This window comes from Gouania willdenowi, chromosome 8 (genome assembly GCF_900634775.1).
Source record: "Gouania willdenowi chromosome 8, fGouWil2.1, whole genome shotgun sequence".
NCBI lineage: Eukaryota > Metazoa > Chordata > Actinopteri > Blenniiformes > Gobiesocidae > Gouania > Gouania willdenowi.
Genome location: NC_041051.1, coordinates 20,753,997 through 20,779,361, shown reverse-complemented (window position 1 = coordinate 20,779,361; position 25,365 = coordinate 20,753,997). Strand labels below are relative to the sequence as shown.

The following is a 25,365-nucleotide window of genomic DNA, read 5'->3' as shown; positions in this document are numbered from 1 at the left end:
GTAATAAAATCATTGCAATATTATTAATAATAATATTATATTAGTGATGCTTAAGGTAGGTTAAGGAAGCAGACTTGAAACCGGAGGGTTGCTGGTTTCATCCATGGGTCATGGCGGCTCTTCGGTGCAACAGCTTCAAGAAGGACACAAGCCAGTGTCGCCCCTATGCCAGGCCCACGCCAGGAGAAATGCAGAGAGTTGTGTGAAGATAGACATCCGACATAAAAACCTATGTCAAACATATGTTTTTATTTCACTGGTTGATTTATCTACCTTGTATAATGTTGTATTGTCCGCAAACATTGAAATGCCACCTTACTTGAAACTGTTAAGGACCGAAGCAACTGCCTTGTGGCACACCATGTCTGACAGTTTAAAGAAATACTGTTGATTTTGAAAAATCTTAATAAATGAAAAAAGAAAAACTGCAGTCATTTTTTGCATATAATTTTTTCATGAAAAAATATCTTAATCTAAATGAAACTCTAAGAAACTCTTATACAAAAATCTTAATGACCTCTGCCTAGGAGACAGTATTTTCACCTGCATATGTTTGTTTGTTTGTTTGTTTGTTAGCAGAATTACATCATAAGTACTTAATGGTTTTTGACAAAATTGTAACCAAACTCCATTAAGTTTTGGATGCGATCCGGATCAATATACTGATTCTGTATCAGTTTGAAAAATTAAAAAATCCCAATATCTCATCATTGGAAAAAAAATCAAAATTTAATATCTTGGTTTGTTATGTCGGGTTGGATCCACAATCTCACCACTAAGTTTCATCCGGATCAGATCTGGATTGCGCAATTCATCGCAATTTTTTCGAAATCATGGGGGGGGGGTCCTTGCATTTGGATCTACTCTATTGTTATTAATGGGGATAGAAATTAGAAATAAAAACCAATATCTGGTAAAGAGGATATCTGGCTCTCTTGTATTTAAGTATTCAATGACGTGTCCAATAGGGCTCTTATGTTTAAAAAATATTTGTAAATACAAACAATGCAAAAGGAGAGCATGGGTTTTGTATTTTTTTAGTCCAAAACAATCAAAACTTGTACTGACTTAAATGCAATTGTAGAAATGTAGAAATTAGAATAATTGAATGTTGCATTGGTCCGAACAAATAAGAGTTTTTAATGTGTATTTTAAAAACATGAGTCAGGATGATTGAACGTTAAGGCAGTTGATCATCGTTCAAATGTTATTGTAGTTTACTTGTCACAGTTTTTTTTTTCCTTTCTTTTGCTTTAAAATCCGGCTGTGGAACACAAAACGTCAACTTTTCATCTGCAGGTGAAAATCAATCATTTCAACTCTGCTGCCCGCTCAATTGACCATCACACATGTACACAACAGCTCAGCACACATGTGTCTGTCTGTTCACCATCCCAGTCCACTGCAGCCACTCAGTCAGACCCCCCATTGTGGTATGCACTCAGCCTTGTCATAGCTCGAGGCAGTGTATGTTCTTGTTGTGGGTTGAGCGATTGAATTAGTCATTTTACATTCCAGATTCCTGCCTTATGCCGTACACACACACACACACACACACACCTCTGTTTCTTTCTTTTTCCATCTTCACTTCTACTTAATAAACAGCTTGATAGCATGACTATGAGAGAGATGCTGTATTTTCTTCAATGGAGGGAGATTTGTTGGTTTTTAGGGACTCAGAGGTTCCTGTTACAGGACAGGGTGTGTGTCCTTGAGGAAAGTGTCTACGGAACCTTCCACGCTTCACTTACCATCGACTGTTCTTCCACAATGAGTGATTTATAAACCTGAAAGCTATGCACGTTGCTATGGATGATATCGTTGAGCAAGCCAACACAAATATAATACATATCTTAAAGAAAAAAAAAAGGTAAAAAAAAAACACCTGAGCCTTTGGGATTGCCAATTAATCTTCATCTATCACAGCATGCTGCAGAGCTGCAGACCAGCCCGGCATTGTAACCTTTACCTGAACCAAACCCCAGCAGCAGACTCAGGAGATAGTGTTACCATCAGAGTCAAACTCCATGCAGCGTCTCAGGGTGATGGAGAGAAGCTGTGTGTGCAGCAGCAGGTATAGTTCTGTAGCATGGACCCGCACAGCAGCAGCTCACCACAAAACACACTCACATGTCACTCTCACTGAAGTGACCACAGGTGTGTGCACGTATGCAAAAAATAAAGCCCTCTGTGTCCTCACCTGTTTGCACACATGATGGGAACATATATGCCCCCTTTCCTGCTCAGTCCAGCCCCACCATACCATACCAGGCTCAGAGCACGGGGCATGTGCGTGCGAATCCGGCTGTGTACTCAGCAGCCCCCATCACTGCACCCCCTCCTCTAAGGGTGAGGGAAATGAAGACTTTAGGAGTTCATTTTAAAACAACAGCAGCAGCAGTAGCAGTAGCAGCAGGGGATCTGCTTCCTGGGGCCACAAACTATCCTCTCTCATCCCTCAATCCTCACCTTCCTCCTTTATGCTCCTCAATATCTCCAGCTCTCTGTCCGTGACACACTTTTCTGTCTGTGTCCTGAAGCTCTTGCTCTAAGGAATGCGGCTCTTTTTTTTAATACACAGCTCTCGCACTGAACTGAGTTAAATATTGATTTGCAATCCTGTTATCTGATGATGGTCAGACTGCATGAACTTGTTTGAACTCTGCAAGCAGAGATACGATTACACATTTCATGCTCCATTGAAGTTTTTAGCTTTATTGTTCGAGAACGAAAATGTGTTTTTGTAGCGGAGGCCACGCTAAGCGTTAACAGGTAAAACAAGGTCATTACCATCAGACAGGTCAAAGTTTACAAGCTGTTCATGCAGCATTACATTCAACTTTAAATTTGAGGATTTTTTTAGCTTTGTTTGCATTCTGCAACAAAGATAATGCATTCAAATAAACAAAAGTGTCTATTCGTACGGTTGTCGTACGGACAACCCCCGGTGCTATTTTCTGACGTACACGTACATAGTGTCTTAGGGTTAGGGATAGGTTATAATCCTATATCGTAACAATTTTTATGGTTAGGGTTAGGGTGGGTTAGAGTTAAGTTTACGGTTAGGTTTAGTCTTTGTCACGTGGCCAATGACTGACTTATCACGTGACCTAAACTGGCCAATAAGGGGTGCTGCATACGGATAGAATGTCAGTATATTGATACGGCAACCGTACAGATAGCCACTGCCAAAAAAAAAGCTGTATCAGATGTTGTCGGTGGATTGTGACCTTCTAAGAATAGAGTTTACAACTTATTACAGTTAAAAAGTGAACCTATAATAGAAAAAGCTCACCTGAACATGTGGATTCGTAAAGTTTAGCTCACAGGTGATAAAATATATATGTACATTATAGTTACTATATATTGAAAGGAAAAAAAAGCCAGGATCATGAAATATACTCCATAGTGACACAACGGCTGCTAGGGTAACTGCAGCGATCAGCCAAGCCGGAGCGTGAATGCTTCATAGCAGTGCAGCTGATGCTGTGACACGGTTATTCATTTACTCGCCGTTCACGTGACTGTTTGCTTCAAGACCTCCGCGCATGCCTCTGCGGAACCAAACAGTAGTATGGTCCACCTGGCTTGTCTTCTCCCAGTCGAGGACGCACATTCAGGGTCATTTGACTGGGCGGGGAATTCGGACCCCGAATTGCAGTACATAATGCATTACACATCCTGTTCAAGGCAATAGGGACACGTGTGTGCACCCATTAGCATTAAAAGACTTAAAATGAATGCTTATTTTTTCACAAATCCTGCCCTATACTCCTTTAAAATGGGTTTGAAGACTTATTTTTCTACTGAAAATACTGATAAAATGTGGGGGTTTCACCCCAGATTTTCTTTTATGCAAATTTCAAGCTCATCATGGTCGATTCATACATTTTATAAACTATTTGTTGCTGGAATTACTAGCTTGGATGAATTAATTCAGCAAAAATCTTACTGTATTTCTCCTGCATTGGAATAATAATTTTATCTTTGGATTCCAAAGGTCATATTTAAGGTATCTCAAATCGACAGGCCTACAAGGAATCATAAGCTTTAATCATTGTAAATAGAGAGCAGCATCAAACGTACCAAAGCACAGGCTTTAAATACTTTTCATATTAACCCTCTGCATGTCTCACAATTAGGAGGAAAGTTCTGATTCAAGGATAATCACGTGTAAACGTCATCATCATCGTTTCAGAGCAGCTGAGGGTATAACTTTCTCACAGTGACCCTGAGGTCAGAGGCTTCATACGGCTTCTTAGTCACGGCCTTCATCATCAGCACCACAACAATGATTGTCATCATCAAACATGTGGGCCAGAGGCGTAACACCTGCCAGTTCACCCACTCACATTATGGGTGACACGGCTCTCAGACAGGTGTATAATGTGTGTGTGTGTGTACGTGACACATGAGTCTTAGACGTTATTGTTCATTTATTTGTCTTATTTGTTTTAAATAAGAGTGTAATGGCAACAAAACTAAAGTCTAATCACTTCACTATATATGTATATTTGACAAAGCTGTACAAAAAAAAAAAAAAAAAAAATCAGAGCAACACAGTGAAAGCTTTGTATCTACAGGGAGAATTCCTCCGCATAGCTCGTAAATCTTACAAAAGAAGTAGTGAGGTAGAAAACTGCCTGGAGCCCTGATATAAGTTAAATTCTAAAATACATACAGACCGGCTCATTGAGAAAAACAAAACATGAACCGGCCAATGGTGCACTTTTGACCTGCACATGTGGACACATGATGGGAGTAAACACGGTGATTTTCTTTGATTGGCAATTTAAGAAAACAAGGACGATGATTGGTTTACTTCAAAGACGCAGAGAACAAAGACGGGGCTGAGTTTTAGGGTCAGCTGGTTTAGTCAGGCAATTTTAAACTTAAAAGAGAAGCTCAAACGTGTGTGAGTATGAAAACTAGAAGAGCAGGACCTGCGTGTTGACAAATTCAGCTGCTGTTCTTTGTAGAGTGGTGTGCTGTATCCCTTTGGTATTTCCCTTTGTTCTCCTCAGCTCACATTATCCCACATGTAGAACATTTCCATACAAATTTCCATAAGATCAACTGAATTTTCTTTTTGTGCAGTCACCCTGTTAATACATGTGGTTACAATGTTTATCAGTGGTTCTTCAACCATCCTCACAGCTTCCAGTGATTATCTCTAAACTTGTATTTACAAAAAAAATTAGATTATACATATAGCATCATTTAAAGCAAGCAAAATCTTAAGTGCTTTTTACTTACAGAGGAACTTTTTCAAAGTTCTTCTCAGCAGAAAACACAACACAGCAGACAGAAAGACAGACAGGTAGGTTCCCCTTTTCAGGCCTTTAACCCTTCAGGCAACACTTGATGATAGGAGTCAAAGTTTAAAAGCAGCAGTACAACAGATGCAGGGACTTGCACAATAAATAAGCAAATGAAGCAGGACAATTTCAATACAACAAAGTCTGCCAGGCCTGAAAGGCTGCTGGTGGATTCCCAGTTTGTTTGTGTTCCACCTTTTAGAGCTTCTTTTTGTCTTTTCCCCAAATTGTGGGATTTCAGTGCATCCGGTGTGAGAAAAATCTGTAGATATTTAACAATAACCTGCAATAATATTATGCTAGGTTTGCATATTTCTCCCAGTGTGCTGTCTTTATGGAATATGTTTACCCAGTCCAGCACTTCTCTTAGGCTCTGGTAACAGTCTGTTTATGGGTTTTTGCAGGTGTAAACCTCCTCCTCCCTCACACATGTCTGACACTCCACATGGCAGCACCAGCGCACTTGGCAGTGGCAGGACAGGCTGGTGAGGTGCATGGCGGTGTTATAGCCACGACCACAGCACAGACTCTGGCAGCTGGTGTCTTTGGCACAGGAACGCCCGCCCGTCCCCGGGGAGTAGCGAGAGGGCCTGCAGAAGCTCGGAGAGTCCTCCAGGTAGACTAGGTCGGTGGTGCGCAGACTCTGACCGTGTCGACGAGGGCTGGCCAGCTCAGTCTCCCCCGTGGCCACGTTGGTGACACTCAGTACTCGAGCTGCAGTGTCATAGCGATACTTCAGCAGCCGTCCGGTGTCGTGAAACGGAGAAAGCTGCTTCCAGCAAGTCCGTACGGCGCAGGAGCCGGAGACGCCATGACACTTGCAGGTTGTTTTCAGCCCGCTCTTCACGGCCTAGGATGGGAGTGAAGAAAGCAGAGAGCGAAGAGGGAGAAATGTCACTTGTTTGAGTTTGATTCATTACCTGGGCTCTTATCTGAGTTCTATCTGGACAGTTTCCTGCAGGCTGGGTAGGAGGGTTCAGGGTGTTAATTTGTAGATACGTGCCTTTAGCTCCCCCTCAGTCAAAAACGTTGACATAATGGATTGAGGGTGACTGTTCTGCAAGCTGTATTTCATTTACCTCACATTTCTCACTTGGACAGTTTTCGCGATTTTTTTTTTTCTTTCTCCAAAGTGTTGAAACGAGCTCTGTCTGCCTCTTTTCCCCCCAAAGCCTGAGGCAGAGGTGACAAACAGCACAGACAGAGGAATCTCTCCACCCTGCTTTCAGTACATGCCTGCTCATGGAACACACTGATAAGAATTTATGTGTGATGAGTGCCAAAAAAAAACACACACACACACACAAAAAAAAAAGGCTGCAGCTTGAGATGGTTGTCCATCATTTGGCTGAATAGTTTTCTGAGCCTGATGGTCAGTGATGAGAGCACAATCAGTCAGGCTGAGAGGCCAGAGACAGGTCACGCACAGAGAGCCAGAGGGTGATAGCGGGTTGAAAAGTTCTACTCAGTTCCTCCCTTTACAGGTATGAGGGCCCCAGGGCCTGCAGAGTGCCATTACTCTGAGATTAAGGGATGGACAGCACTTCAACTTTTTTGTTAGCGTGTTTCGGTGTAAAGTGAGGAAAACATTTAAGTTGGTGAAGATGAGATAAGATAAAGTTCTTCCTGTTGTGTTTTTCCATCCTTGCCTCCACCAGGTCTGTCTATAGGTGTGAGTGACAGAAGAAGGAGCCTGAGGCCTGCTATTTCCGCGCTGCACAGTGGTGGTTATGAACATTAGCTTGGATTTATGAAGAGCACAGTGATCCAGTAAGTGGAAAAAAATGCTTGCTCGTATATTAAAAAGAGGCCTCGGATATAATCGTTCTCTCCGACAGGAGACCTTTAATTTTCTGTTGGCCCGCACAGCAAGCTTTATCATGCCTGAGAACACCTGGCTCCACAGATCCCACAGCCATCTTGTCTCCTGTGCTTGCACTGCCTCACCCACCGCCTCAGTCTTATTTGCCCAACAGAGGCAGGAAGTCAGGTGAGTTCATTTGGCTGGTACTTTGAAAAATATACAGGCCGAGAATTACAGTTGTATATTTTGATGCACGGGAGCATGTCAAAGCGGTAATTGTTGAGTTTAATTGTAGCTCAAGTGTGGCGTTTTTTCTGTCGCCCCCCCCCGGGCGCAAAAAAGCCTCTTTATCGTAATTCTGTGGAGGGTGTGATTATTTCCTTGTACAATATTATATGTTCTACACTCACCCGAATTCCAACATTGATGTTGTGGGCATCGACCTGAGCCCTCAGGTCTTTGCTGACTCTCTTCTGGTTGAGGAACCTCTTGAGGAACTTTGTGCTGTATTTCAGGTTGTCGCCACAAACTCCCCACTGCCAGGCCTCTCGATGCTGGATCCCGGGGGAGTCGTCACACGTGCACCTCTCCATTCGACCTGAGCTGCAAGCCTTGGCGAGTGCATGTGTAAGGGCAGCGGAGGAGATGGCCAGCAGGAAGGCAGTCTCTTTGAATGCTGGGAAGGAAGGGAATAAGGATTTGATTTTAGGGAATTGATTCTAATATACTTTCAAAATCGTGTTAATTTAAAGTACTACCTTTACATTTTCATAATTAGGTCATTCAGGCAAACTGCTATACAAAGAGCACCCTGCTTTGTCATGATTTGGAGAAACATCAGCAGTTGTAGTTCCTGCAGCTTTACTCCTATTCAAATCCCTCCTCTGACCTTTTCTCTGGCTTGTGCACTGTTATTTGCTTCACCCAGAGCCATCACCAGGGTGTATTTTGATCCAATTAATTGTTATTTTGACTAGGAAAGATTTTCCCAGATGAAAGTGGGTAATCACGCCACCCTTTTCCTCTGGGAATGGGCACTATTCCGAGATAAAAATAACCATGGGGCATGAGCGCTCTCCACAGCACCGCACCACATTTCTTGGCTTTCTACTCCCTCATTACCTCTGTGCTGACCTGTTCATGTTCTCCCACACACTGATATACATATGCATAAGGATCCCAAAACATTTTATATGCAGTGGGCCTGCATGCAGGGCTGGAGCTGTAGCCTGTGCATTATTAGAATCCAGGTTCAACATCTCTGACATCCAAAGCTAAACTAAACTTTGGCAACTTCAGGCGAGACTGTGTTCACAATAGGTTAGTTGTTAATTTTAATACATATATAAAAAAAAAAACATAATAAAAATTATATATATATATATATTAATCTAATTTGCATCAATAAAATATGATCTGTATTGCATTTCTTTAACATAATTGCGCCCTGATTACTTTTTACACAATATCATCATATATCAACCAAAATTGCATTTAGTGTTCAAGTGGCAAGTTTTTGACTTTGATGTGTCTTATAACATATAACCTATAATGCTGTTTTGACAAATACATAAAGGGTTTTTATTCAAAGTGAAAGCTCTTGTTATAGGGTGGTAACATCACTCTGAGAAAGTATCAGGGCACTGCAGACAAAAACCTGCTAAAAACTGACCGGAATTCAAACTTTTTTATCTATTTCTGTCACATTTTATGATGTGCACTGCTTTGTGCCTTTTATAATAAATCAACCTCAAAGATAAATTTTGCTAAATCTGGATTTTACTCCAATTTAGGCACCACAAATGATTCCACTAAATAATGTCTATTACCGCATCATATTAAGTGAGGGATTAAGAATGAATAAAGACTATTAGATGTGGATTGTTTCCTTAATTGTTGCCACTAAATCTAGGGTGCTGATAAAACTTCACTTTTAAGTTTATTTATTTTTGTTTAAATTAATACTTTAGATTGGTTTTTCTGATATTCCAAACTGTAGATAACTGCTCCACTTATCCTGATAGCGAGAAGATTGAGCACTTTTTTTTTTTTATCATAGGAATATAAATATGCACTGATGTAAGGCTTTAATACCTCGTTTTAAAAGGCTTCCCCGACCATCCAAGCTGCAGTTCCACCGCTCGTTTCTGAACTGGTACCGACACTCCAACAGGCTGAGGCGCACCGACTCCCGGAGAGTCTCGGCCATGCCGGGCTCTCTGCGGCACAGCCTCTTCTGTCGCCGGGTCAAAGTCATCTGCTCGCACTGCTTCAGGTGGGCCTTTCCCGATGGAGCCTCATTGGAGAAGGGAGCTGGTAAAAACACCAGAGGTTCCCGACCTGTCAACCTGGGGATGAAAAAAGAAAAAGAAAAAGACAAATAAGCCCAGAACACAAGCAAGCATCATGGATGTAGAAAATTGCACATAATTTAAAAATATGTAAACTTATAGTCAAAGCAGATATTGCTTAATAATAATAATAATAATAATAATAATAATAATAATAAACAAGATAAATGCATGCCAATATGTTTAAATTGATCTCCAATAGTAAAAACAATTACTGGAAAATGCAGGTAGGCTATGGCACCTTTGCGCACAATTACGCGCGCGTAAAAAAAAAAAAAAAAAAGGATACAGCTTACAAAAGTTACATTTACAACCACTACAAGCACAAATGCTTCATGAAAGTTTGTAACCTGACCCAAAATAAGCTGCAGTGTGCGACAGGAGGATGCAGAAAGCAATAACTCGCAGTAGACAGGCGGTCCTCGGCAGCCTGGAGCGCATGATGGGCGCTGTTCTTCATCTCGATGATTCTTCTTTGAGAGAAAGTCCGCGCCGTTTGATCGGCATTGCAATATGCACACAGTCTAGGAGTGCAGTGCGTGAGGCCCATAGTGCGCTGGAAGGCAGGGCTGTTTAGGGGAGGAAGCACCACCACCACCACCATCATCATCATCATCATCATCATCCATGCTCCCTCCCACTGTAACACCACCACCCATGTGGAAAGGACTCCAAGAGTCACTGATCTTATCTGCTTTGATATGGAACCACAAACACATTAAACTCATTCAATTAAAAAAACAAAACAAGCAGTGCCAGGGGCTGTATCTGTGTTGACACAGTTGGTTGTGTATATATAGTCTTCTGTACAGTTGTACTTTGTTGTCAGTGTTGCTCTTCTTTATCAGAACTGGTGAATAGGGTCTTTGTCACAGCAACTCTATAAACCACAAAAACCTGAACGTAAAATCAAATAAAATAGGAACACCCCAAATGATTGCATTATAATCACAACCATTAGAGGACATAAACGCATCAATCCTGCGCACAAATGAAAAAAACAGCAGCCTGGAGTGAAGGAAACCACAGTGGATGAAGAGTAGGTCATCCATACACTCTGAAATTAAAGGACTGATTCCGAAGCCTGTTCATTCAATCACTGCTCTTTGAAGTGCGTTTACAGGAAATACAGCCTTGCATGCATGGAGCCCCATCTAGTGTGCAGAGTAATATGGATATATATTGCAATGAATATCCACTATTGTCCCTTTAGTGTCTCTTGCATTGATGCCATACAGCAGTGTTTCCCAACCTTTTCTGTCACGAGTTATAACTATGCATGTATTTTAATGTATCATCATCATTGAACTATTGTGTGTCCAAAGTATTATTGAACATTTTATTATGATATTCCTATCTATATTTTATTCATGTCAGGCCTTTTGATGTGTATTATTCACATCAGCAATAAACTATTCAATTTTCAGTCAGATTAAAAAAAAAAACAAAAAAAAAAAACATGTGGAATATAAAAATGTACCATTTTAAAATAACATTTATCTGATTATACTGATATTAATATGATGAATTACTCCATGTAGGGAACGCTTTGCATTGTAGGCTGTAAATTCAGGGTTCGAAGGCTAACTTGGTTTTACAGTATTTTGAGTAATTTCTTATTATTGATACAGTATAGTTTTTATATAATATTATAGCATTTATAGCTACAGGTAAATGCATGACAAAAGAAGCAATTTTGCTATGTGCAAAAGAACAAATTTGGATTGCGGCCACAATACAGTGTGGGACAATAATTTATTATGAACATATACAGTTTTACTAAAGAAAAAGTTCAGATGAGCTTTGCCACATGGAAGCAACACATTAAAAAAAAAACCAAACAAACATACAAAAAAAACAAAACAACAACAACAACTAAGCAGTCATTAAAAGACGAAGAGGCTCATGGGTGTATGAGTAAAAGAGTCACCTGATCTGTGTTATGATAACAGTCCATTTTAAGCTTTTTCTAAAAAAAAATACATTCATTAGATCTCACGTATCTGTCATCAAAAGCCTTGTTTCCCAACCAGTGGTAGGTATACCCCTAGGGGTGCTTGAAAATCTTGCATTGGGTACTTGGAAATATCTATAAATGTCAGACAGTGCTCACTTCTACTGCAATTATAGAAATATTGTTATTTTCAGTACAAAATCCTTACTAACATCTTTACTACCAAATATTTACAAATATGCAAATATTCACCAATATACATTATGGAAATGCAATCTTGATATTAGTTTATTCCATAGTAAATACTAGTTGTATCAGTTGATTAATATTTAGCCGTAAAATATCAGAAAATGCCTCTTTATTACTCTGTATAACCACTTTCATTCTTGGCGGTAACGCAGTGTTTCACTGCTTGTAGCTACCATAATTTTTTCAGGCGAAGAAGAACATCGGGTCTGTGACGAAGAAGAAGACGACGGCGTTACCGGAAAACGCCATTTTGTTGACTAGCAGCAGCTTCGCCGAGTCGTCGACAAACGCAGAAAGGTAACATAGTAATCCTCATTTAGGGCACACTGGTACGTCTCCTATAGCACGGTTTCATTCACCGTCATTATGTTTAACCTTCTGGTCGTATTAATTTAAAGTCATTCGCATTGTAAATGTGACAGTAGAAGTTGCTAGCTGCTTCCTTAGCATTGTGAGTTTAGCAGCACCGTGTTGGAAGTTTTCTGACGCTGAGCTGATTTTTTATCTTGATGCTGAGTGACACACTGTGATATGTTTGTATAATTATTGTATTCATGATTGTAAATGTGACCTGAGTGATTGAGAATTGTAGCAGGCTAACACCAATTAGCTGTCACATCTCTGTCATCTTCACGTGCAGCTGTTTTATGCATTTATTCCACACTTCGCAGTTGTATTCTAATTCATGTTTATTTTAATGTAAATTTTTATTTCGTGCTGAACATTTTGTGACATGTAAGAGTCTTAAATGATCAGTCAGACCGTTTTAATGACGTTTTGATGCCCGGGGCGTCGATCACCTGATGGAGTTAAACTGAAACACACCCGATGCCGCTTCAAGCCATTCCTCCGTTTATTCCCCTAATATGTAGAATAACACAAATTGCTTTTATTCCCATGTAAAACTAAACTATTTATTTATCACTAGTGATCCACCTAATGGGGCCTTTTTTGTTTGTTTTGCCATGAGTCAAGCAAAATAAGTAATACATCTTCTGTGTAACGAGTATTACTTATATATATATATAATTTGCATACCAAATTTCATACAATCTGAACTCGAGTGACATCAACATTCATATCAGAATATTGCCCATTCTGATAATCAATACAGGAAAAAAAAAAAAAACAATGGGTGTTTTGTGTGTTTTTGAAGTCATTTTTGTGTAATTGTTATTTTTGTACTTTTTTTTTTTACTTTTGTTTTTTAAATATTTTGTTCGTTTTGTGAATTTCTGTTATTTTTGTTCTAGTCATCTTGTATAACTTTTATTTGATTTTGTGAATTTTATATATTTTTAGTCATATATATATATAAATTTGGTAAATTGTGTGTAATGTATATTTATCAATTGTGTATTATTTTGTTGTTTTTTAATTATTTTTTTTTTTGGACAAACAACAACAATTTAATACCATAATAACTAAAATATCCAATGCAAAAATAATCCTAAATTCCCATACACCCGTCCCCCTACAATATATTTTGTCCGAAAAGGAGTAGGGAGAGTGACTTTTTGTTTTTGTGCATTTTTATTGTCATTTTAAATAGTTATTTTAGTTTTCCTGTTGTGTAATGTTTTTTGGAGTTATTTTGTTCGTCTTTTTTGGGGGCTACACAAAATTAGATTTAGGGCCACATGTGGCTACATGTCCATGCCTGCTATAGAGTTTGAAACCTTTACTAAACCAAAGGTTTTATTTAGAAAGGGGCCAATGAAGAAAGGTACAATAAAGCTAATAGGTCGTCTTTGGACGTGATACTGTACATCATGGATATGTGTGTGCTCAATTAGGCCTACCTGTGGAACAACATTGATGATGCTTCTTTTATAATAAATAAACAATGTGGCTTATATTTGTGCTCATTGTAGCTTGAGCTAATTTATGTTGTAACAGTGAACAGTAGTAGTTGAGGGCTATTTTGTCAGTTTATCTCACAGGATATTGTACTTGCGAACATGAAGTGGCGGCCTGAGGAACAAACTGGATCACATTAAAGACGTTTATTTCTTCGTCATATGTTCATCTTTTGTGTTGCTATGGGTGAACTAGCTTCATCTTCCTGCCACGGTGGCAGGTGACGGGAGGTAGCCTGAATAATGAGTGCGATTTGTAAGGCTCAGTACGTCACACACACACACACACACACACACACACACACACACACACACACACACACACACACACACACACACACACACACAAAACACTAATTGTCACTCATCAAATAAGGTTTCGAGGTCTGTGAAACATCTTCAAATGTAATCTAAATAAAAATAGAAAAATATAATGGATAAGAAACCAGAGATTGGTCAGTTCACGAGGAGAGAAGCCACCAATCATCTCTGCTTCTATTCAACCAATGACTGACTTTATTTAGGCTGTGTCAAAGGAATCGTGGTTGGTTTTGTCCACACAAATGCCATAGTACAAGTCGTATGAGTCCTAAATACTGTCACACAGTGCGGCCACAATTTTAGATGCCATAAATCAACTAATCTGTCGACAGTTGAAAATGTGTTGTATGCTTTTTAAAAATCTCCTTAGACAGAATTTATTCATCTGTGGAACTTCAATTCTTTACATCCCTGTAAGCAAATTGATGAATTCAAAATTAGCTTCTTTTGAAAGTGGCCAGCAAAATTGAATGTAAAATTAACATGTTTGTTATGGTTTCTTAGTGACAGTCTTTTTACTCAAATATTTAGTTTTATTAATTTTTTTAAAATTAATTACTATTTAAAGTCAATGACATATTTATTGTCAATTCTTCTTTACAAACAAGACATGTAGCGAATTTTTCCATGTACCAACACAAAATGCAGAATATAAAAACTATAAAGACAGAACAATAACAGGAATTCACAATATGTACAGACTAATCTGCTGTTATTTTAGGTTCCTTTTTTGAAGTTTGTCGGGGAAACATAAAAAACACGCACATTAATTGTAAACATTTATTTTGTAAGTTGAACCCATCCCTGGTCTTGTAAAATTAGAGAATGAACAGCTTTTTTTTCTAAACAAAGGAGAAGACAAAGCAGGAAATATTCCACATAACTGGGAGTTCAGGTTACGCTGCATAGTTCAGTAAAGGATGGACACACGGATGCAGCTAAACTTGAGTTTAGCATTATCCTGCTCATGTGTCACTGTCGTGCTTATCTTCCAATGTTATCCATTCATGTTATCCATGATTCTAGCATCAAACGTTTCCAGCTTTAATGGTAAACATTTTAGTTGTTTATTTCCTCTTTGGAGAAGGTATAGCTCTTTTCTTTCCAAGTCTCTAAGGCATATGTGTCAAACTCAAGGTCCGGGAGCCAAATCCAGCCCTTCAGAGCATCCGATTTGGCCCCCAGGAGAACGTCAAAATGACAGAGAAAACATTAATTATTGTTTAAATTACCAAATAATTCAGTTGTAAATTGTTGCGGAAAGAACTCAAAACTTTCAAAAATCCTGCTATTTTTCCTCAAATTATTCCACAAAATCTCCCTAAATTAAATAAAATTTGTTCAAAAATTCAATAAATCAAAGGACATTTAAGTATCTGTCACTTATTGCTTGGATATTGTTGATGCCTCATAATTTATAAATAGAAGTGCAAACTTTGGCACGTAAATGTTGAAAATGTTTTTGAACTTGTGTGTATTTGATCCTTGAACTAAATAAAATGAGTTTGATGCCCCTGCTTTGTTGTCTCTATAATCTGACAGATTGTACTTGTCTGATGCAGGTGAGCAAAGATGGGGGGAGTCTTTTCACAATTATTTAAAGGCTTGTTTGGCAAAAAGGAGATGAGGATCCTGATGGTGGGTCTAGATGCAGCTGGAAAGACCACCATTCTATACAAACTCAAGTTGGGAGAAATTGTCACCACAATTCCTACCATTGGTAAGTAGTGAGCCTGCGATTATTGCTTTGAACAACTGTAGGACGATCACACTGTGAGCCAGCACTATAACCACTTTAATCTCCATCCACAGGCTTTAACGTGGAGACTGTAGAATACAAGAACATCAGTTTCACAGTGTGGGATGTTGGTGGTCAGGACAAGATCAGGCCACTCTGGAGGCATTACTTTCAAAACACTCAAGGTGAGAGAAATTCACCTTTTTGTTTTGTTTCCAGTCATTTTCTGACGGATTCAGCTTATTTGTGGTCACAAACCCTCTCCCTTCTTCTCTGGCCAGGCCTTATCTTTGTAGTGGACAGCAATGACAGAGAGCGAGTGGGTGAGGCGAGGGAGGAGCTGATGCGGATGTTGGCTGAGGATGAACTGAGGGATGCTGTTCTGCTTGTGTTTGCCAACAAACAGGTAAAAAAAAAAAAAAACTACGTTATTGACTTTTTTTCAGCCACATTTTTTATTAATACTCCTTTCCTGGATTCTTCATTTTTGGATTAACACCATAGATTGTATAATTCTAGCATCGTATTACTCTATACAGTCATGTTTGCTCTACATAAATCCTCAGTAAAGCCACCTTGTCTGCAGATAGTGCAGTGCTACCAAATAGGCCTTAGTGTCTAATATCTCGAGAGTAAAGATATATTGAGATTATTTTGGCGATATAAAAAATTGCAATAATGGCTATCGATATATTATTTTGTAGTTTATTTTGCATTAAAATACTCGTTTTAGTAGTTGATGCTTTTGCTACAGCATGAAAAGCACAGTTAGATGGATTACTGAATGCATCCTGACCCAGACCTTCCCCTAAACAAGCCACGCTACAGAACTCACTCACATGTAGGGGTGGGAATCTCTGGGTACCTTACGATACGCGATACAAAGCTCAGGATAATGATCTTCTCATGATATGACGATACTGCGATTATCGATATATTGGTCAGAAATCAATCTACGATAATCTATGACATAACAAGAAGGAAAAGAAAGATTAAGTAAAAAAATACAATTTTTATTCTATATCTCTGAAAGACAATAAATTGAAAAAGTGTCCTATGAACAGTGACACTATTTTAGTGCAACATTTCTGTAAATAAGTGTCAACATACCAATGTAAACGAATAAGTATCTCCAATAGTGCTTTCTGTAAACATAAAATAGGGTCTTTCTTACCAGTGACAACATTTTTGTGAAGACCTACCTGCACATTTTAGTGAAAAAGCAGAAAAGGTTTAAAAAAAAAATTCAAAGAATTATTTAAAAAAATTGATACTTAGCGCGAGCATATCGATAATCGATCGTGTGAAAAAATATTGCGATATATCGCCGTGTCGAGATATTGTCACACTCCTACTCACATGTGCTATCCCATATGGGAGGAAATAACAAAAGTGACATATTTTTTGTTAATAAATGTGCCTGTGGCATTTTTCATTAGCAAATTTAAGCCTCAATTGTATTTCTAGTGAGACTTTAGGTTAAAAATATCGTGATTTATATCATGTATTGCTATTGTTTGTCTGTTTCGCCCAGCCCTACTACCAAAAATATAAATTAGGAAGTTAGAAGGGTAATATATTTTATTTGCATGAAAGTTATATACTAGCCAAAGTATAACACATTGTGTGACGAATGCAAAGTCTAAACTACCTTTTTTACCTTTAAATCAATACATGCACATTATATCCAACGCATCATGAAAGGCCCTGATTTTTTCTGTGAGAGATGCAAGCTAAGAACTCCATGCTAACATTTTTTGATGCTGCTACAATACGCCAAGATTTCTATTATTTGAAAGCAAACCTGAGTTGTAACATTCTTGCTATCCAGTGATTCAGAGCTAAATTGAGCTTTGTTCTGGATCTTGTTTTTCTCATTTTTGGACGTCAGGTGTCCCTATCCATTTTTAAACATTAGGTTTTTATTACAAAGCAGTGGTGATCTTAACATTTTTAGAAAAGAACCAAACATTGCACAGTTGCAGTTGTCTGAGGACCACACAAGTTTTATTATTATTAATAAAAGGCTGTATATTGAGCTCCTCCACCTGAAGTTGGTCACTGGTTTAACTGGAACGCTCAAAGCTTGTTGGCTCATGCCCTCGTAAATCTTTCACTGTATTCCTTGATTATTGTTCTTCATGTAGTTCCAAAACTGTTTAATAATGAGTTAAAGCTGATTGAAATGTAGTTATTTCCAGGGACATTCTTGGAAATGAAACTGGAATCATTCTCCACGATGTTTGGTGCAATAGAATCACCAACAAAATCAGTGGAAACACCTTTGCTCAGTCTTTTTCCTTCCTGTGAGTGAAGTGTTGTTTTGTGTCTTTAGGATTTGCCCAATGCAATGAATGCAGCTGAGATCACAGACAAGCTGGGTCTGCACTCTCTGCGCAACCGCAACTGGTACATCCAGGCCACGTGCGCCACCAGTGGAGACGGTCTCTATGAGGGTCTGGACTGGCTTTCCAACCAGCTCAAGAACGTCAAATGATCATCTCCCCTCCTTCCATCGGCTCTGTTCGCAGTGCTCTGACGGACTGCACTGGTTCTGGTTTTGACTCTCTGTCCTCTTTATCTTTCTCATTTCCTCCGAAGCCTTGGACCTGGGGCCAGTGCTTCCCTACATCAGTGTACTGTATGGGTGTGTTCGAGTGAGTGCGGAAGGTTGATCGTGCGAGCTCAGAAAGCAGCCGGGCTGTGCCTTCAACGTCATTTCCTCTCAATTCGCCTCAGTCGGCACATCCATAGGCACCGGTGTCCACTAAGCAAAGAGCCTGCAAGATCTTTAGTGCTGAGGGTCGTTTGTCACGTCTGTTTGGAAAGTTTTGAACCAAAAAAAAAAAGGTAAAAATGGTTTCGTTTTTACATGCGTTTGTATAATTTTCTCCCTTTTTTCTTACTCGCTGTACGTTCCGCAGACCACAGTAAACTTTCCGTTCACAATTTGGTAAACAATAATGACAACTTGCTTACTGATCAATTCATCCTTATTTAATCATGTTAGATATATTTAATTAAACCAAACAAACAAAAAACTCCAGAAGGTTTGAATCTCTTTATTCAGACCTGATAGCCACCACACTGGAGGTTTGTTCTTCTGTTCCTTAGAGATGTTTACTGTTTCTGTTCATTCCTGGTCCTAATGATGGAGATTTCAGTCCCTCGGTGTGTGTGTGTTGCTCGGAAGGTTAAGCTGAATGCGTTTCTTAACGGCAATAAACGTTGCATGTTTACATAAGTGGAGGTGAGTGTGTAGCTACTGTGTCTTTGTGTATCTTTGTGTGGGTCTGAGCTCCACCTCGTCCAACAACAGTCTTTTGTGGAGTTGTTCTCCATCTCCTCTTTGATTCACTGCTGGACTTATATTCACCTGTTCCTGTAGTGGCTTTGATCCAGGCCTGTTTTGTTCTGTGTCCTATTATTAACGCTGCAGATTCAAGCGTGACCTGGTTTGTGTTACATGACACGTGTCCATTCATACATTAAAAATAAATACTCAAAGGACCAAATGCTCTGCTCCAGAATAGCCCTACAGGGTTTAATTCAGTTTAAAATTGGACTGCAGAGAGTGCCGCCGCTCACACACACGCACAGACACGTGCACACACTCCCACGATCTCAAACCTGCTACACTGGAATCAAAAGTATCCATTCAGCTCTTATGGTACCGTCCCAGTGCTTCATGCTGTGGAATAATCCTCCGTTTATCTTTAGTACTTGATCATGACATTTGTTAAATCGCATCAGTGACAACAGGCTCTCAGCTGTAGCACTGACCTCCCACACACACACACACGCAGACTCGTCCCATTGTTTCTGTACCAGCAGTTAAAGTGAGTAAGGGTGAGCAGACAGCTTAGCCAGGGATGGCAGAAGCAAAGCTTGAACAGTACACAGTCTTTCCTTAGCCTCCGTGCACACTGGCCTCTAAATGGGATTTCAACTATCACTGTTAATTTTGCATCTGGGCATGTAGATTTTTTATTTTTTTTTGTTTTTTAGAGAGAGAGAGAGAAAACTGAGGACTTTGTATTTTAAGATTTCCCTGTTTGTGATTCAGCAGTTATGATTTTGTAGACTAAGAAATAAAAAAATAAAAACATGTACATAAGGTTGTGCGAGAAAGGCTCCTCCACTCTGTCCTCTACTACAGGCCTGATGTGAAGCTTTAACTTTCAACATGAATTTTGTGCAAATGACCAGCTTGTGTAATTGCCAATTAATTTTTAAGCCACATATTGTAACACATGATACATTGCATACACTATAATAAAGAGATTTCTATTGTGTTTCTTCCTTAATTGATCTCCAAATATTTTGAAATCAAATCTTTTTTTTTCCCCCCCCGAATGAATGTATTATACATCCAGTCTATACTATTAGTGAAATAAATTAATGTTTGGCTGCAGAAAATTGGCTGACTCATTTTTTTTAATCCCAAAAAAAAAAATATATATATATTTAGAAGATTTTAGATTATCTTTAATAAAGGGGAGATGGATATCTTATATTAAATGTACTGTACATAAATGAGTATGTTTAATACCAAAACCATTACATTTAAAGTAAACTATTTATGATGAACAATTGGGTGATCTAACTGTGATTACTCGACATATTTCTTATTTGATGTATTTAGAAGTCTAACCACATAAGGAAATATATGTTCCTGTCTAGTGGATGGTGGCAACTATTGATAACCTCAAAAACATTGACTAAGTTGCATTATTTTTTCTCCACTAAAGTGCAAATAAAGACAAATTGACCAATCTGAGACAATCAATTCAAATTATTTCTAGATAATTTACCTAATTTCTAGGTAAACTAACTGGCCAGGTGATTGACAGTAATGGTATATAATGTCTGTGCAGATCTAAGTTCTCCTTTCTCACTTCACGCATGCGCACCACCGCCCCATGTGAGTCTTGCTTTGCTGAGTGACGTCACTGCACCTGTCCAGGTGATTGACAGGTCACTGCACATGTCGGCGTAAACGACTGTTTGTCGTGGATGGAGAGGAGCTTTTAAAACACCTTTTGAGTACATCTTTCTGAGGTAAGTTTTAAACTGGTCTCCTGGTGAGTTTTAAACTAATGACAAGTTGACTGCACGTGTAGAACAGGAGGGATTCTGCCTCGTGTTGTTTAGCCGTGTGAGTAGGCTCGTGCTATGAAAGGCCAACGTTAGCTTAAATGTAGCTCGAGATTAGTTCGATAATGTGGAGAAAACGCGACATTATTGGTGTATTTTGGGACTTAAATTAAAGTTCACATTGTCGTACTCGAGCTCAGAGTAAACTAATGAATCCAAAGAGTATCAAAATGTCTATACTAAATGAGGAACATCAACTATCATGTTCAAATTAACTTTGCAAAGTATGGCAACATCTCTAATAGACTTATTAAACAACTACATTTAAACTATCTTTTCTAGCAGAAAAAAATCCATTTAAAGATGGGTCACAGATTTTTTTTTTAAAAGGCATTTTGTTGCATTCCTAATTCCTAGAGTGCATTGTACATTTAATTTGCCAATAAGCAATTTATTAGAACACGTGTGTAATAAAGTTGTTACCTGCAGTTTTTAAAATTCATCATTATTTTCTCAAGACCAAACAGAATGAAATTGTAAATGTAATTGTGTTAATATTTACACAATATCTGTAAGGATGTCACTGCATTCTGTGTGGTTTGTTTAGTTCCTCATTGGTCATGATAACACTAAGTGACAAACACCCAAAATCAAAGGTAAGGCTATATATAGAAACTACAGGCATAAAAATTGAACAACTTTTTTTTTTTTTGAGATAAGGCTATTACAGGACCCTAAAAAATGTTCATGGGATGAAAATGCAGTAAGGTGTTCTTCTAAACCACAAATATTACAATAAAACCACACAGTACATTAAAACAACGTTGTTGTTCTCTATTGTAAACGCTAGAGGGCAGGACTGATCTACTAAAATTAAATCCAATAAAGGTTCAGTGTTTCTAAGATGGTTTATTTATCTTGATTGCATTGATTTATATCCTTTTAAGAAGATTTAATAGCATTTAAAATAATCATATTATTAGAATTTTAATTGTCTTTATATTACTTTCCACAGTCAAATGTTTCAGAAGCAGCTTTTTTCAAAGGCTGGTTTTAATCAAGATGAATGTTTAGAACAGCACAGAACTAATGAGTGAATATAGAGGTGTGTCTGTGCAGCCGACCACTGCCTGGCCTCCTTTTTCTGCTGCTTCTGAAATTCAGGTGACCAATCCTCCTTGGAGTTGTTACCTTGGAAACAGCCCCTTCCCTTATGTATTTTTAGAGCAGAGCAGCACGACCGTTAAATGGGCACACACACGCACGCACACACACGCAGATTTAAGTCAACAGGTAGTAGGTGAGGATGATCTCTAGTAAGTAAGTAAACTTTATTTATAGAGTGCTTTTCACAGGTAAAAATCACACAAAGTGCTGCACAAACATTTCATTATCATCCCCTTGTATGATCTGATGGTGATTAGGACGGTCCATTATCCTGGATACAAGCACTGAGTTACGTATGAAACAGGGTTCTCGCCAGCGCTGTTGAGCTTAGACGCCCTCAATGTTGTAATCTGGATCCCCTACGAAGTGATGTTGCTTTTCTGTTGTTTTTTCCTTTTTTAATCGGTACCGTTGTAATAATTGTTGCACACTTGGACCCAAAAGGGACTTCCAGGCGTGCACGGGTTGTTTAAACTCTTTTTTTTTTTTTTTTTTTTTTTTTTACCTGAGGACCCCGAGGACCCCTTCAGCCACTTGGCTGGCCCTGATGCTGCCTGTCTCAATCCTCTGCTTTGTAGCCGTAATTATCGTCCAATATAAACAGTATAGCTTCAACTGAGACGTAGCGTGTAGCGACACAAGAAGCTGCTCATCATGTTTATACATCACGGATCATTCTACATGTGCGCACACGGATGTGAATACGTCGGGTTAAAACGTGTTCGGGCTTAAAGAGACATCGGCTTCATTCAAGGGCTGTGTGGAAGCTGCTCTATAACGCCTTCCTACGATAGTCAGACACCCCCCTTCTGTAACCTGACTCAAACACGGGCAGTCTTCATCTTTTTGCCCTTTCTGCACATAATTTAACTGTACAGTTGACATTTAATATATGTATATGTATATTGTTTTTAAAAGATGTGTCTTGTATAATGTATATATATATATGTATATATATTGTTTGTATATCTGGAGCTGTAATGAAAATAATTTTCCCCTGCGATTAGTGAAATATTTCTGATTCTGAATAAAAAAGTTTCAGGTCAAACAGAAGAGGTGAGAAATTTGCTCCATGTTTGAGACGCTGACGGTAGCATGGCACAGTCATGGAGATGGAGGAGGAAGTGGACTCTGTGACCTGTGATTTAAAGGAATTTTGGGGTCATGGGAATAATTTTAAATAACCATGAAATATTACCTTAAATAACTTTTAGCAGTACAAAAATATTTTTAATATTCACCTTTTTTAAACCCAAAGAAACTGCGACACAGTGAAGTCATGAACCAGAACCTAAATTACAGCAGGAAATACCGCATGCTCATTATCGAAATGGAATCGTAATCTTGAAATGAAGGTTTTGCAACACACACACGCATGCAGAACTTTCTTGCTTTTATAGGTATAGATGTTATTTCTTGTCTTTACAGTGTCTGAGTATTTATTTATTTATTTATTTTTTGCCTTTTCTGCATATGCTGTCGAAGGTCAACACTACATGTGTATTTATTAGCATGAGTAACTCTCTAACTCCAATCATCATGACCCTTCATCAATTCAACAAATAACTTTTGGCTTAAAGTGAGGCAGTAACAAAGATACAAAAAAAAAAAAAAAATGAAGTGAAGCTTTACTTCACTAAATTTGTTCCTCAGAGAGTTATAAATTTTGCGCCACGTGATCTCCCTATGCTGTGAAAAATTCCTGGTGAGAACCCTGTGAAACATATGTACACTTTCGAGGCTTTAGCTACAACAAATATAATTGGAATCTGAGCGGAGTGTAGCGACCTTACCTGTATTTTTAACTACAGTAATCAAATCTCCATGGAATAATCTTTCATGTGAATATCAATGTCAGGTATTGGTTCCCATAAGAAAAAGCAGCAGTATATTTCCTTCATTGTTTTACAGCAGCACATTGATACCCATGTAACAAAATAGTCCCTTGGAAGATCCTCAGGAGTTTGAATGATCATTTAATCGTATTATTAGGACTAATACAATCACACAATCTGCCTGTGACTTTTAAACCAACTTTGACTTCAGTGTAACATGACTTTAGTGCAACTTAACTCAAGTATATGCCTAGAACAACAATTAAATGCAGAAAGTTAGTACTTAGATTTTATGGAAAAAACACAAGCAGGTCAACATGCCCAGGTTTCAGTGCACTTCTTTGTGCAGTTACAATGTCTCCTGCAGTGGAAAGACTTTCCTGGTTAAATAAAGGTTAAAAAAAAAAAAATCCATATGGATGCATTTTGAATCGATCCGAGAATCGCGAGATGTAATATCGCAATATATCGCCGAATCGATTTTTTCCAACACCCCTAGTAGCTGATACAATCACCAGGGTGAGGCTGCTTGGTGAAATGCTTTAATAAAGTCATTTCATGTAGAAAATAGTCTCTTCTTCATTTCTGAGTGTGTGATTAAATTATAAAGATTACTAATCTTCATGATTGAGTTACTAAAAGCATTAAATGTTCATTGTCACCAACAGTTTATGGCCCACAGAGCTCACATAATACTGCCGCCTAAGAGATTTTCCATTAATGTGAAGAAACTTTAACATCACTTTACTGCAACTCTGACTTTTAAACTGTAACTGGTCTCACATGTACAGATTTTATTTAATTAAGTGAGATTAATCTAAATGCATCTGCATTGATTACTTAAACCAGCGGTTCTTAACCTTCTCAGATGTACTGAACCCTGCTTGCTTCCTCGGTGTATTCACTGAGCCTTTGTCATTGGAACATTAAGATATGATTTATAATGATAATAATTTATAGGTATATATTTTATTTGGACACAGACTTAAGCTTAGACCAATGTTTGGCTTTGATAAGAATAATTAAATTTTTTACGTACTTTTGCAGCTGACATGGTGCCTGGTCATTTTCCCTGCCAGACCAACCTGATGTTGGTTCATTTGAACCATTAAGAACCATCACGTAAAGCACATTAATAGCAGTTATTTCTATGTTAAAATATTAAATAAATTGATGTTTGTTTATCTTAAGCAAGTAGGTCCTGGTTTCAAGCCCTGGGGTGGACACTTGGGTCCTTTCTGTGTGTATTTTGCATGTTCTCCCCGTGCTTGCATGATTTTCTCTGGGTACTCTGGCTTCTTCTCACAATCCCATTGGGTTGATGGGATTCTCTAGATTTCCCAGTAGGAGTGAATGGGAGTGTGACTGTTTGGCTGTCTGTGTGTGTGTTGCCCTCCGATGGACTGGCACTCTGTCCAGGGTGTACCGGCGCCGACTAGCGCCCAAAGAAAGCACGAGTGGACGCCCGCAACCCTGAAACTGGAGCAATCAGGTTGGAAAATCAATGGATGGGTGTGAAATGTCCTCAAATGACATCATAAAACAATGACACATCAGTGAGAATCACAAACAAGCCTGTGTAAATGACTCTCAATAATATACTTAAGGTGTCAAAAACATAAAATAACGACCTTAGATTATTGAAGAATAATCTTTACTTTCTATGTTTTAA

The 25,365-nt window shown here is 38.6% G+C and overlaps 2 protein-coding genes and 1 long non-coding RNA gene across 3 annotated transcripts; 2 read left to right on the top strand and 1 right to left on the bottom strand.

Moving 5' to 3' along the window:
* The first annotated feature begins 923 nt into the window (after positions 1-923).
* On the top strand, positions 924-19,901 carry LOC114467999 (uncharacterized). The gene is made up of 3 exons (XR_003674595.1): positions 924-937; positions 5,702-5,704; positions 19,727-19,901. It is a non-coding gene; the product is annotated as an uncharacterized LOC114467999 (long non-coding RNA).
* wnt9b (wingless-type MMTV integration site family, member 9B) lies at positions 4,656-9,972 on the bottom strand. Its single transcript, XM_028454591.1, has 4 exons — positions 9,829-9,972; positions 9,217-9,470; positions 7,533-7,798; positions 4,656-6,168 (listed from the first exon to the last, which is right to left on the bottom strand). The coding sequence occupies exons 1-4, from the start codon at positions 9,912-9,914 to the stop codon at positions 5,707-5,709; spliced, it is 1,068 nt and encodes a 355-aa protein (XP_028310392.1). The 5' UTR covers positions 9,915-9,972; the 3' UTR covers positions 4,656-5,706.
* arf2a (ARF GTPase 2a) lies at positions 11,863-19,889 on the top strand. The gene is made up of 5 exons (XM_028454592.1): positions 11,863-11,973; positions 15,419-15,576; positions 15,669-15,779; positions 15,876-16,000; positions 17,930-19,889. The coding sequence occupies exons 2-5, from the start codon at positions 15,429-15,431 to the stop codon at positions 18,089-18,091; spliced, it is 546 nt and encodes a 181-aa protein (XP_028310393.1). The 5' UTR covers positions 11,863-11,973; positions 15,419-15,428; the 3' UTR covers positions 18,092-19,889.
* Positions 19,902-25,365: the final 5,464 nt, after the last annotated feature.